This window comes from Prionailurus viverrinus, chromosome B4, assembly GCF_022837055.1.
Source record: "Prionailurus viverrinus isolate Anna chromosome B4, UM_Priviv_1.0, whole genome shotgun sequence".
Taxonomy (NCBI): domain Eukaryota; kingdom Metazoa; phylum Chordata; class Mammalia; order Carnivora; family Felidae; genus Prionailurus; species Prionailurus viverrinus.
Genome location: NC_062567.1, coordinates 69,559,782 through 69,574,788, shown reverse-complemented (window position 1 = coordinate 69,574,788; position 15,007 = coordinate 69,559,782). Strand labels below are relative to the sequence as shown.

The 15,007-nt window shown below is 42.5% G+C and overlaps 1 protein-coding gene across 2 annotated transcripts in view; it reads right to left on the bottom strand.

Annotated features, from left to right (window-relative positions):
- Window positions 1–14,722, bottom strand: part of ANO6 (anoctamin 6) — a 198,507-nt gene extending 183,785 nt beyond the window's left edge. The window contains exon 1 of one of the 2 annotated variants that reach the window (XM_047865899.1): window positions 14,304–14,722. In XM_047865899.1, coding sequence (XP_047721855.1) covers window positions 14,304–14,376 — 73 coding nt within the window. In that variant the 5' untranslated portion in view covers window positions 14,377–14,722. The remainder of the gene's footprint in view (window positions 1–14,303) is intronic. The other variant, XM_047865900.1, reaches the window with a different exon arrangement.
- Between the last annotated feature and the right edge of the window lie 285 nt (window positions 14,723–15,007).

The following is a 15,007-nucleotide window of genomic DNA, read 5'->3' as shown; positions in this document are numbered from 1 at the left end:
TTTTAATTTTTTTTTTTTTTAACGTTTATTTATTCTTGAGACACAGAGAGACAGAGACTGAACAGGGGAGGGGCAGAGAGAGAGGGAGACACAGAATCTGAAACAGGCTCCAGGCTCTGAGCTGTCAGCACAGAGCCCAACGCGGGGCTCGAACTCACGGACCGCGAGATCGTGACCTGGCTGAAGTCGGACGCTTAACCGACTGCGCCACCCAGGCGCCCCTAAAGATGGAATTCTATCTAGTTCTGTACCCTCCAACCTTAAATAGTACATGACCCACAAGAGGTCTTCAGTAAATATTTTCTGAATTAATAAAGATTGCGAGAAGAGATCAATCTAGTGCTCTGAGTTAAATGAAATCTCTATGCACATGACTTTTTAAAAGAGCAATAGTCCTGATTTATGAAGACCACTAGTAGCAAATTCTGCAATCAGCCTTCAAAGGGATTTTTGTATGTGTGCCAAATAACTTAGCCAAGATTGTGATTGAACTCTTCAAAATAAGTATCCTGGAGTATGAAACAAGCCACTAGCCACAGTTTAGGCAACTGTAACTCTCAGGAAAACCATGATTACCCCATTGCTCAAAAGGCATTTGCTGTGTTGCTTGCCCTTAGAGTAGATGACAAGGCCTGTTAGAAATGTTCACATCTCCTCTGTGATTTGTAAGCTGCAATGTACTCATTATAGAAGTATGCACCCCACAGGTACTATATACTATTTAAATTTAAACAGATGAAAGAAATATGGGACAGTCTGGCAATCTTCTGGATGGAATATAGGTTGAAATCCATGGGCAATAAGAACTGCAATTCCAAGTGCAGTAACCAAAAGATGAAATTTTAACTTTAATTGGAAAGTCAATTCTATCAACACTTAACTATAAAGAAATTTTAACTCTGGTTGGGGATAAAAACAGCCTTCCTGGGGTGCCTGGGTGGCTCAGTTGGTTGACATCTGACTCTCAATTTCAGTTCAAGTCATGATCTCAAGGTGTGGGATGGAGCCCCACATCAGGCTCTGCACTGAGTGTGGATCCTGCTTGAGGTTCTCTCCCTCTCTCTCTCTCTCCCTCCCTCCCCCCACCCCTTTGCCTTTCCCCCTGCTCACACACTCATGCTCTCTCAAAAAACAAAACAAAACAAAACAAAAAAATAGGCTTCCTCCTTTCATCTTGCTTTGGTCTACCCAGATGAAATGGCATATCTAATTTTTTTAGGGCTGATGCTGCTGGAAGGGGTCTGACGGGGTTAAGTTCTGACAACTGGATATAGGCTGAATCATTCCCAAACCTCAAAAACACAAAAAGAAAAATGTTATTTCATATACCTATTTTGCAAATTAGGTAAGGATTATTTTATTTTATATCACTAAATTCAAAACAATTCAAACCATAAAGTTAATGATTTCTTCGTGTGCTCTTGTCTTCAGTTGTATCATTTTGCTCTGTATCATTTATATCTTAACAGTTTTTATTGACTTCAAATTTTCTAATAATACTTAATGAAGAGAAATTTTAGCCCTGTGGGCAAATTAGACATTTTAGAATTTCTCCATTTAAAATAACTGACCATTCAAGTGATATTACATATTTTAAAACTACATATTTTATTAAAGGTTTATTTTATCAAAATTTCACATGCTCAATATCAAGAACACCACTCTTTAGACTGTAATACAAGATATTTTTAAAATCTTAAGTTTGCTAGATTAAAAAATGTTCTTATTTCTTTCACATTTTCTCTAGTGTAAAGACTATCAAAGTAGCATTTAAATTTCCATTATGAACCTTTATACTATATTCTTTTACCTTTCTTACTAAAATTATATACATTCCAAGGGATTATACACTTATATTGTGACACTTACCTACTGGAAAATCTAACTTAAGTTACGCCAGTCATTTTTACTGTATTTCCCCATTTTTGGTTGTTTTTTAATGACTCTATTGTTGGTCTACTATGTGCCAGGAACTGTCCCTTGTCCTTTCATATACAGTATATTAATATATTTAATATACTAAACCTTCTAACAATTCTATAATATAAGTATCATTCCCCCTTCTATATTATCTCTATGACATTTTTCTGATCTGGAAACCAAGGCTCCAAAGTTATAAAGACCTGCCCAAGGATCAGCCTATATACAAGGGCCTATGTTTCCAATCTAGTCCTTCTCTAATCAGTATGTTTCGGGGTGCCTGGGTAGTTCAGTCAGTTAAGCATCCGACTCTTGATTTCAGTTCAGGTCATAATCTCATGGTTTGTGAGCTCAAGCCGCACGTCAGGCTGTGTGTGGACAGTGTGGAGCCTGCTTGGGATTCGCTAGCTTGCTCTCTCTCTCTCCCCATCTCTCTGCTTCTCCCCTGCTCACGCTCTCTCTCTCAAAATAAACTTAAAAAAACCCTCAACAATACATTTTTATTATAAAAAATAAATATCTTTCATCAATTTAGTCATTTAGTAATAATTTACTGATCTCCTGGCATGTGCCCAACGCTGTGCTGCTCAATGAGGGGACAGTTCTCAACATGCTCACAGTTTAATGAAAAAGACAAAAACAGGGGCACCTGGTGGCTCCGTCAATTAAGCGTCCAACTCTTGGTTTCAGCTCAGGTCATGATCTCGCAGTTTGTGAGTTCAAGCCGCGCATCAGGCTCTGAGCCGATAACGTGACGTCTGCTTAGGATTCTGTCTCCCTCTCTCTGCTCCTCACCCACTTGCTCTCTCTCTCTCTCTCTCAAAATAAATAAGTAAATAAACATTAAAAAAAAAAAAAGACAAATACAATGAGCTATATAAATGGAAGGTACAGCCTTGGGAGAAAGGTTAAAACCTCTAGTGGAAAACAAGAGAGGTAAACCTGGGTTGAGATACGAGTAAAAACAGCTACCCATAATATTGGCATCATTAGCATCTAATTATGGAGGCTTTCAGTGTGTCAAGTATCACAACCCTACAAAGTTAAGATTTTTTTAATTGTGTCATTATTGACACAGTCACCCTAGAAGTCAGTTCTAACAGTAGCTCCACTGTGCAGAGGGGAACATTATGTTAATCACTCAAGGTCACACAGCTAGTGAATGACTGGGCTAGAATTTGAATCACCTCTGTATAAAACTGAAGTGTAAACGGTAGGGGTCTTTATCTCTGTGCAAGCCCATCTGTCCAATGGGAACACTGGGCCAGAGGTCGAACACAGGACTCTAAGGAGAAGGATGGTCAAATGAGGAGCAGGAAGAGGAGCCAATGGAAGATAAACAAAAAGGAACACAGGCCAGCAGAGAGGCCCATTTCTTCCTCACCATAGACAGCCACGGTATGAGATGCCAGTCCACACCTTCAACCAAAGTAAGGCAATCTATAACAGATAGATGGCAGAAGTAATCTTTCAACATAGGAAAGAGTCATCCTTTTCTTTTAAGCTCCAGTATAATTACCTCTAACCAAATTCAGGTTTTCACCTGTAAATCCAAAGGCATGAAAAGAGCACTTTTGGGGCACCTGGATGGCTCAGTCAGTTAAGCTTCTGACTTAGGCTCAGGTCATGATCTCACAGTTCATGAATTCGAGCCCCATGTTGGGCTCTGTGCTGACAGTTCAGAGCCTGGAGCCTGCTTGGGATGCTGTGTTTCCCTCTCTCTCTGCCCCTCCCCCCTCCTCAAAAATAAACATTAAAAAAAATTTTTTTTAATAAAAAAAGAAAAAAGCACTTTCACCTGATCCCTAATACCTAGACTTATCCAGGGCTTTGAGGGGAGAGGGTGGATCCCTCAGACAGGGAAACAAAGGGCCAGGTCTCTCCCCTTCCCCTTCAGACCCACATGGATGTAGCTTCCCAAGGCATCCCCAAAACCATCAGAGAGTGGGGTTTGGGTGTGCTGGAATAACAAGGTAGCTGAGAAGGTCCTCGCTCAGGACACAAGGTCATTTCCAATTCTAAAGACATTTAGAAAATGAGGGGCCAATACTGACTGCCTGCATATACAATGGTCAAGAACTGGGGTGAGGGCAATGGGAAGGATATAGAGTCAAAAAATTTTTTTAAATATTTATTTTGAGATTGAGATGGAGGGGAGAAAGAGAATGAGCAGGGGAGAGGCAGAGAGAATCCCAAGCAGGCTCCTCACTGTCAGTGCAGAGCCCAACATGAGGCTCAATCCCACAAACTGTGAGATCATGACCTTAGCCAAAATCAAGAGTCAGATGCTCAATCTACTGAGCCACCCAGGAGCCCCATGTCAAATGGGCTTTTAATATAAAGTCAACAACCATGCCCACCATGTGCCACATGACTGCCCTCCCTTCACTGAATGGAGAACATCTCTGAGTGATCTTCCATGTTTCCACATCTCAGTAGTAGTACCAGAGTCATGGAGAACCCTGACCACTGAGAATCTCATCATTGATCTTCCTCTCCTCTGTTCTACAATATTCAATTGGCAATAAAAGCTATTTACTTCCTACTTAAATGTCTCCTTCCTCACTTACAGCACATACAATTATCTGGTGACACACAGGAGCACACATACGTGGGCTAGAACTGCCTGACAGCAATTAGAGAATGGGATAAGCCACAGGTACTCCCGATGGTAAAACAATTCCTAAATTTATGAAGCATTTACTGGGAGCCTACTAAGTGTCAGCCCTTAGGATTTTTTGCTAGGATTCCCTGAGAGAATTTGGAGGACACTGTCCATCTGTCTGAAGATCTGTGAGAGGAAAAAACACACACAATAACTATCTCTTTGCAGAACCCACATGCTATTCTTCAACTCCTTTATCTTTAAACACATGTGCCTGCAGCACAGCCACTGTCATGATCATCCTTAACCTGACACTTAGTGGGCACTTTCTGCACGCATAATGTGACACAAGCAACACAGAACAGACAGCAATGTTTATGAGGAAAGGACTTAGAGATCTCTGAGGTTAAGGGTAGCCATTTCTTACACTGGAATTAAAATAAAATAAAATAAGATTATCTTTTTTAAAAAATTAAAACAGTAGCCATTTCCATGACTGCTTTTAAATATATGAATTCATTATGATGGTGACACTGTAAGTGCCACTCATGGAGTGTGACTGGAAATACCTAGCACTGTACATATACCTTGCATCCTTCTAGCAACCCCATGGGGCTGAAGAAACAGGCTCAGAAAAGCCAAGAAACTTGCCTCAGGCTTGCAAAGCCAACCACAAATTCAGGTCTTCTGACTGCCAGCCCTTCCTTTCCCACTCCCCATTTCTCTTCTCCTGATCTCCCAACTCTGCATCAACACTGCTTTCACAAACTCTCCCTCCCCCTGCCCTCCTCTTCAGGGATTCACTTTCCACCCTTTCTCTTTAAAATCTCTTACTTTTCCTAGGTAGCATCTACCATCAGTCAATTTATGCTATTTCTTCATTATTTGTATCACTTAGAAACAATAGTCGGTCTTGTTTGTTGATTTTTCTTTTAATACTAAGAGGATCGGGGGGACTGGGTGGCTTGGTCAGTTAAGCCTCCGACTTTGGCTCGGGTTATGATCTTATAGTTCCTGAGTTCAAGCCCCGCATCAGGCTCTGTGCTGCCAGCTCAGAGCCTGGAGTCTGCTTCAGATTCTGTAGCTCCCTCTCTCTCTGCCCCTCCCCCCACTCACACTCTATCTCTCCCTCTCTCCAAGATAAGTAAACATTAAAAAAAAATCTTTTTTCTTAAAAGAGGACCTTTTACACAAATTAAGCATCTAAGACTTGTTTATTTAATAAGTAACAGTAGGAAGAAATAAAATGATACAAATGAAAAAAATTATTGTATAATATACCTATTATATATAAACTTGTAAAATAATGTTAAAGGTCTGAGTTCTATATGTCAGAAGGGTGTATAATTCTTGTTTAGAATTTAGTTTTCTTAAAATCTAAGCACAAATCAGAGAAAAAAAACATACTTAAGGTTGTGTCTATATAATGCCACGAGAAAAATTTTGCCATCATTTTGTCTGTGCCAAGCCAAAGATTATTTTTCAAATATCTAGATAGAATGTCTGGAGAAATTGTGATAAATTCAATTATACAAATACAATCTGTTTATATAAAACAAGCTTTATAAACAGGCCTATAATTTGCATAATTGTACTTTGCAAAAGAACATCTATTTGCACGCCTGACCAATGGCTAACGTTCTGCCAAGGTTAAAATTAAAATTATAAAAAAGATAATTTTAAAGATCCATATCCTTTTCCTTCCAATTTCAAGTATTTGTATTTTTAAATAATGTGGGAAACGGTAGAGTTTCAATGTCCTAGATTACAAGCATTAAATATAAAACAACATCTGGGTTTCACCAAAGAATAGATTTTCTTTCATTCGGATTTTTACCTACTGAATAACTGCCTGCAGCTAGCTCTCCCAGTCAGCATTTGGACCCCTAGCCAGAGCAGTAGTAAAGACCATGGCAGAGAAAGTTGCCTATCAACCCTTCGAGTAGTCTCCTATGCAAACGTTCCATCTGATATTTTGGCTGAGGAGTATCTGAATTGCTCTTTGGTACACATCCACAATATGCTATTGTTGACATTTGCATCCAGTATTTCTTCAATAGGCTACTTCTTGGGATGGAGTCTAATTAATTTTAGTTGCAGTATTATAAAGCAAGGCAAAACTAAAGGAAGAGCAGTAATAATGATAACGACTTGAGAGAATCACTTGATTGCATGAAATTTTCACAATCTCTGTCTTTACATGAGTTACCAGTCAAGAAGTACATTTCCTTGGTTGAAAGTAATTGGAAATGATGTTTTTCTGTTCTAAAACTGGTGATTTTTCCAGACTCAGGCCTGTATCAAAAAGCGGATCAAGCTGGGGCGCCCAGGTGGTTCAAAGGGCTGAGTGGCTCACATAAGAGCTCTGCTCAGGTCATGAACCTGATGGTTCATGAGTTGGGGCCCACCATCAGGATCTGCGCTCACAGCATGGAGCCTGCTTTGGATCCTCTGTCTCCCTCTCTCTGCCCCTCCCCTGTGCTCTTTCTCTCTCAAAGATGAATAAATGCTAAATAAAAAAAAAAAGCAGATCAAGCCTTAATCTACAGCATACAAAGCTTCCATTAAAACCTTAAAACCAGTCCCTCAGCAAATGTTTGTTGAGTATCTACTATGTGAAAAGCATGATATTCAGGCTGTGAAGTACAAAGGTAAGACAGCACTTCTCCCTCTAAGACTATATAAGCTTTACCTTCAGATGTATGATTGAATCAGCTAGAATACAAAACACAAAACTGATAAGCACCGATAACAGAAGAAAACCTCAATTATTAGCTGGAGTAGAAACCTTTATGAAAATGTAATCATTTTAATCTAAAATGCTACAAACACCCTTTGAAAGTTTAAGACCAACTTTTAACTTCAAGCTAGATTGCGAGATTCTTAATAATGTATTATAATCTCCCTTCAAGAATGTCAGAGTTTAAATATCTGACAGAAACCTTCACAGGAGCCTTTGGTCTACATTTACTGGTTTCCAAAAGGAAAACACACACACACACACACACACACACACACACGGCAATCAACATAAATGACTATTGAAACTACTGGATAAAAAAGAAAGGAATGTCATGTGGAACTTTTTTAGAGCTGTGTTTGTGTCAGGTTTAAACAACAATGGGAATTATAAAAGGAGACAAGAAACCTTTTGGAAAGCAATTCTTGGACTTGAAAGTTAGAACACATCAGATAAATTGTGACTAAGGACTTGAAACTGAAAGTAACAGGTTTATAAAACAAAAAAAAAAAGGACAAAACTATACTCAAAGAAAAAAGTATAAGGATAGTTTACTTTGTTTTGTTTGTTAACTATCATTCTCCTGGTAGAGAATATAATATATATCTATGATCCCTTTGCCAGAGCAAATAAGGCAAAGGTAGCACCAAAGCTTACTTTCTAAGAAATCACATTTAAGAATGCTGGAGCCACACTGTCCTAGCCCCAGCCCCTTATCTCTTTCTCATCCCTCCCAGGGCTGGTATCTGGAGTCCCTGCAGCGAGAATCTCCTTGGTACCACCACTACCCAGGTACACATCTTGATTACAGCATTAATCACAGACTTACTGCAATTATCTATTCATGTCTCTGCCTCCTTCTGAGATAGTGAGGTACTGGTGGGTCAAGGACCCAGGAACCTGGCAGAGTAGGTACAATCAACATTGTTATAACAGATAGTAGGGAATCTCAAAGTGCCATGGAAGGGAAGTCTACTAGAGCCATAAAACCACTCAGCAGAATGTTAATCAAATTATTTAAAAAGAGCAATTCACTTGATTCTTTCAATAATGCTTGGCTTGGCTTCTACTCAATAGCAAGCACCATTCTAGGCATGAGGGACATAGCTTGGAACACAAAACACACAAGACACCTGCCTTCAGGGAGCTTATGATATGTTAGAGGCAGGTGAGGAAGAGAAATTGTTTTTTAATTATAGCAATGAATGTCTACAATGTTTGGGATATTTTGCATGATCTCTAGAAGGCTCAGATGACCTAGTTCCAATGCAAGAAATTTACACTCTAGCTGTGCAGATAAAGATAATGAACAACAAAGACAAAATACAAAGTGAATGCTGATTGTGTAGCACAGAAAAAGAAGGGGTGTGACAATTCATTAGTGGGCACTTTGGACAATGAAGATCAGTAACAGTTTTCCGGGTTTTGTGACAGGCTCCTCCTGAAAAACAGAGGAGGTAAGTCTGGTATTACCAAAGAAAGGAATTGGTCTGAGCTAAAGCAGAGGGGAAAAGTATTAAGACTTGCTGGAACAATAGAAGTTCCCCCCCTGCACACCTGCCACCACTTTCTACCTAATCACTCAGCTGAAGTCTAAGAGTCACGATGTTTCTGGAAGCCATGGGTCTGATGCCTCGGAGATGTCACCTCTTTCCTAAACTCTCAGACCACTCCCCTCTATTCCCATGGCCACTACAGGCATTTCCAAACCCAACTGCTAGAAAGACTTACTTCTACAATGTCCCCTCTCCAATCCCATTTTCCAACATGCTGCCAGGGAGATCTTTTCCTAAGGCAAATTTGATCCCATCACTCCTTTCCTTAAAATCTTTCAGTAGCTCCAAATCCTAAATCCTTAAAACATACAGAGGCTTCTTCATGGTGTGGCCCCTGCCTGCCTCCCTAGCCTTGTAGCAGCTGCCTTCCACCACAGGGAACTACGTGGAAATCCAGACTCTCCTTCTGCTATGCCACTGCACCCGCCTGGTCCTTCAGTACCCAGCCCAGCAATCTCTTCTGTGAAAATGCCTCCCATTATCCTCCCACAGCTGTGTACATACCTCAGTAATAGCACTTCCTGCAAGTGACTGGTTCCATCGAACCTACTTCTCCACGGCCAAGGGGTGCAACACTTATTTTTAGTTTCCCAACACCCAGCCCAGCACCTAATCCTGGACCTGGCACAGAAAGTTTTCTCAGTTAATACTGACTAAGCAAAACTGAGGCTAGGACCATATTTGTAGGTGATTAAGCAAACTTTATAGTGAAGGGATAGAAATCATGAAGAAGTCTCTGTAAAAATGCAAAAGCGAAAAGGGAGACAATGACACTTGAGAGATACAGCTGGACCATCATCACTCGGAGGTGATGGGCTTCTTCCTACAACTCCCCCAAATCAATGACATGACCATCAGCTGTGGGGATCAGAGAGTTAAACTCTATCATAAACAGACGGGGATCCCAAAGCAACCAGCCAAGCATCTAAACAAAATCTTTTTGCCTGAACTACATGACTTATTCCTGAGAACACTTTTTCTCTCTAAGCGAAGTCTGAACCATAGAAATGCAAAAGCAAAACAACCACACACATACGCAAAATAAAACAGCACACAAAATATCTACATACGCAAAATAAAAACAGCACACAAAATATCTACATTTTGGCCGTAAAAGAGTTTTCTGTCACTTTCTACACGAACAGGAAGAAATGTTGCATTCTACTCACTGATTAAAGGCCGGGAGGAGGGAGAAAGGCAGCCAGGAATGCTCTTCTGCACACCAAGTGCACAAAACCTGCCTTGCCATGTGATCTCCACCAGCATGAGTGAAATAAGGGCTAAAAGTCACATATTTCCTGCCACCAGTGCCCAGGGATCACAACTGCATTCGGTTGCTGGAGCTGATTTAGAAAATAAGTGGTCTTTTGAAAAAATGCTCTTATACCAACAGGCTGCCTCATTCACAAACCTCTGGGACCAATTTCTGGTGGCAAGGAGTTAAGCAAATATGGAAAAGACGCTCATAGTAACATTTACCATCTTTGATTCTTTAGACAGGTTCGTGTCAAACAAGGAGGTAATCCTTACACTTAAAGCACTGAATAGTGCTTTAAAGGTAAAGGTAAGCAGAAACCCACTGGCGGGGGGGGGGGGGGGGGGGGGGGGGGGGGGAGCCCTAAGTCCCAGTCCACTACAGGAACACTTCCATATATGTATGTAAAACATTCATATGATATAACCAGGGACCACATCTAGTTTAAAAAGATTCTCTTTTCATCCTTTGTAAATTAGCTGATGATAAATGTTTTACTCAGGAACTATGTCAAAAATAACTCTATTGTTCTGAATTATAAAGTTAATATTGATAGAGGGATTACGTAGAAATCTTCAGTACCTGAGTGGATTTTAAATTATACAACTATCAGTAATGACAAGTACTAGGAGAAAGATGTCAACAGCTTAACCATAGTTCTGCATATGAAACTAGGGGCACAAGTTAAAATTATAATCGTCATTTCACCACAACCTCCCCTAAGTTGAAAATTACAATTATAATGGGGCGCCTGGGTGGCGCAGTCGGTTGAGCGTCCAACTTCAGCCAGGTCACGATCTCGCGGTCCGGGAGTTCGAGCCCCGCGTCAGGCTCTGGGCTGATGGCTCAGAGCCTGGAGCCTGTTTCCGATTCTGTGTCTCCCTCTCTCTCTGCCCCTCCCCCGTTCATGCTCTGTCTCTCTCTGTCCCAAAAATAAATAAACATTGAAAAAAATTAAAAAAAAAAATTACAATTATTTTGTAAAAGGCTATATACCATCAGCCTACTTCTAACCTTTAAAAAAAAGACTTACCTATTTTACAATGTCATAAACTTTCTATTGACATGGTAAACATTTCCACTTGATATAAAATCACTGCAATCCACATTGAGTTTGTATAACAAACAAAAATTGTGGAGACCTACTTAAATGATATCTGTTGCCTAACATAAAATAATGTTGAATTGACCCCTACACACAGTAAAGTAATAATATCAGTAGCCCACAGAGGGAGGGGTGATGGAGGGATAGAGATACTTAACTTTCTAAATATTTTTTTTAAATTTTTTATGTTTATTATTTATTTTTGAGAGAGAAAGACAAAGCACAAGCAGGGGAGGGGCAGAGAGAGAAGGAGACACAGAATCTGAAGCAGGCTCCAGGCTCCCGGCTCCCGAGCTGTCAGCACAGAGCCTGACGCGGGGCTCGAGCTCACGAACCACGAGATGAACCTAAGCTGAAGTCAGATGCAGGCACCCCGAGATATTTAACTTTTTAAAACATATTTACTGGTTGACTTGATAGAACCAGCATAAATTACATCTGTAATTAAAAAAATAAGGGGCACCTGGGTGGCTCCGTCGGTTAAGCGTCCGACTTCGGCTCAGGTCATGATCTCGCGGTCCGTGAGTTCAAGCCCTGCGTCGGGCTCTGTGCTGAATGCTCAGAGCCTGGAGCCTGTTTCAGATTCTGTGTCTCCCTCTCTCTCTGACCCTCCCCTGTTCATGCTCTGTCTCTCTCTGTCTCAAAAATAAATAAACGTTAAAAAAAATTTTTTTTTTTTAAATAAAAAGTAAAAAGAACCAGCACACCTGGTTGGCTCAGTTGGTTCAGCAATGGACTCTTGATTTTTGGCTTAGGTCGTGATCTCATGGTTCCTGGGATCAAGCCCTGAGTTGAATGCTGTGCTGACAGTGTGGGACCTGCTTGGGATTCTCTGTCTCCCTCTCTGACCCTCCCCTGGTCATGTGCGTGTGCTCGCTCTCTCAAGTAAATAAACTTAAATAAAAATAACCTATTGCCACACACTTAAGATAAATTTTATGATGCCTCATCTGGTAAACACAGACTAGACCAAAGTCGTTTTTTCTAAACTGAGATCTGTTGATGGCACAGTGGAACAAACAAAGGTCAGAGTCTCTTATTTCAGTTACCATTTGGGTTTTTACCCTATTTATTCACAATACTCAGTATAAACAGTGATGATACCTCACCATAACAGGCAAGAGTATTTTCCTATGAAATGGACTGTGCTAGTTTACTGTAACTTTTTACAGTCTGCTCCTATGATTTATATTTTTATGTAACTATGATTTACCAGTAAAGTCTGTTAAATAGTAGCATTATATATTATCTGACTGCTGGTGACCAGGTGGAAAGGGGATTAATCCACATAGGTCTTGCAAGTCAGAAAACCTGGTTTTGAATCTTTACTAGCTATGTGAAAAGCTAGGCAGATCAACCTGTGAGCTTCAGCTTTCTAATAAAAAAAACACTACTTGCTCCCTCCATCTAATAAATTGTTCTCAATTGAGAACAATTATGCTAAATCGTGGAGCATAAGCTCCTCTATTCAATTTGTTCCTCATCAACAAGGAAATTACCACGTTCTCTTGATTTAAGTGAACAATACCTATAATAGCCAAGATATGAAAACTGTCCATCTATAGACGAATGGATAAAGATGTGTTTGTGTGTGTGTGTGTGTGTGTGTGTATATAATAACCACCACCAGCACCATCCTCAACCTCCTCACCCTCGCATGTGGGCAATGGAATATTATTCAACCATGAGAAAGAAGGAAATCCTGCCATTTGGGACAACATGGATGGAACTTGAGGGCATTATGCTAAGTGAAGTAAGTCTCACAAAGACAAATACTTATAGGTGAAATTGAATGGTGGAGGGGAGAAGATGTTGGTCAAAAGGCACAAACTTCCAGCCATAAGACAAGTCCTGGGGATGAAAGGTACAGCACAGTGGTTATAATTAATACTGTATCATGTAGTTGAAAGTTGCTAAGAGAGTGGACCTTAAATGCTGTCACCACAAAAAGGAAACAGTTACTTGTGAGTTGATGGAGGTATTGGTTAAAGCCATAGTGGTAATCATTTTGCAACATGTAACCGTATCAACTCAACGTGTTCTACACTTTAAACTTGCAAAATATTCTATGTAAATTGTAGCTCAATACAGCTGGAAAAAAAATAAAATGATAAAAAAAATAAAATGATAAAGAAAAACCACACCTAGCTCCTAGAATTAAGTTACTTATAAAGTTGTTATTAGTGAAGAATAGGACTTCAGGATCTGAGCAGGAACTGTTTCGCTTTAAACTGATTTGGCGTGCAGGAAACAGACTCGGAGTCGCTGAACAGACCAGCACGGTAATTTAATTGCCAGTCTTCTGGAGAGACCCAATATGTCATCATTCCCTGACAGTGATGTTCTCCCTGCTCCTCCAATTGTTTTCCCCTTCCCCACCTCCTCCAATCCCTTTTGTTTGTTGCTGTAGTTATTTCACTCTTAAACAGCTCTCCCTTCGTTCCGTCTACAACTTCTAAACATTTTTAACTCAAACTAGAAATGATACACCCCAGGCTTGCCCCACCCAACCACTCCCCACCCCGCCAAGCGCCAGGGCCCTCTGGACTTGCAGGAAATGTTTAGAGATCCCCCCCAGCCCCACCCCGGACAAGGGCTTCTTCCTCCAATCACTTCCCCCGCGGGCTCTGCGGCTGAAAAAAGGATCCCGGGCTGCCACCCGCGGCCACAAATCAGTTACCGAGGCGCCCCACCCTCCCCCCAGAGCAGCTCCTTGCTTTCACTTTAAAGCGGATGCAGGTGGGTCACACCCCTGCTCTCTGAACGGGGCCGGGTCCCCAGTGCAGGTTCCAGGCGAAGGAAATGACCCAAAAGTTGCCGCTTCAGAGTCCACAGACTTCCCCGTATCCAGCACGAGTGCTTAGGCGCTGCGTCCGCGGCCCGCCCAGATCCTGCGGTCGGGGGCCCGTGCGCGCCCCGCGCCTCCCGGCCTCCACCGGGCGCCGACCCGCTGAGAGCCGAGCGGCGAAGCGGCCGCACTGCGGCCCCGGGACGGCGGTGCAGGCTCCCACCTCCCCGGCGCCCGCGGGTCCCCGCTAGCCGCCCCCGCGCAGAGCGCAGCGCCCGCGCGCAGTCCCCAACTTCTTCCGGCCCCGGCCCACGCCGGAGAACCCCCCGCTCACCGATATCCCCGTCGTCGTCGTCCTCCTCCTCCTGATCCATTTCTAGCAGAACGTCCCTGGTCATCATTTGCATGGCTCCCCCAGAAGGCGGTTCCGAACTTGGAGCGAAGTTGGGGGCCCCCGGGCTCCGGAACACCGCGGCTCTGGCGGGGCCCTGCGTCCCGGCGAGGACCGCGGGGTGCTTCTGGCTCCCGGCTCAGGGCCCGCAGTGCCCAGCCCGCGCTCCTGGAAGCCAGCCGAGGCGGCCGCCGACCCGAGCCCTGCGCCCCAGACGAACCACTCGCCAGCCGAGCGGGGCCCGGCCACTGAGCATGCCCAGTGAGAGAGCCCGGGCTCGCTGCGGAATGATTAAACTTCCCCAGGGTTTATTGGGCTCTCAGAAGGAAGTCGGGACGCGAAAAGGAGTAGTCGGCGCTAGCGTTCTGCCTGCGACTGACCTCGGGGAAGGGCGGAGGGGGGAGAGCACACGAGGGTGGGAGTGGACAGGGTTCCCCGAATTCTGCTCTAAGGTCATATATGGACACATACTGGGGCTTGCTTTCTTTGACGTGTGTTACTGCCTCTGCAGTAAACGCCACCACGTCTCAGGTGAAGAACCCTGAAGATGAGCACGCCAGAACGGGGTTAAAGGCTCCGTGGAGCCAATGGAGGATCTTCAAGCATCAATTACTCTGCTTCCAAAGTGAGGGAACGTGTATTCCACG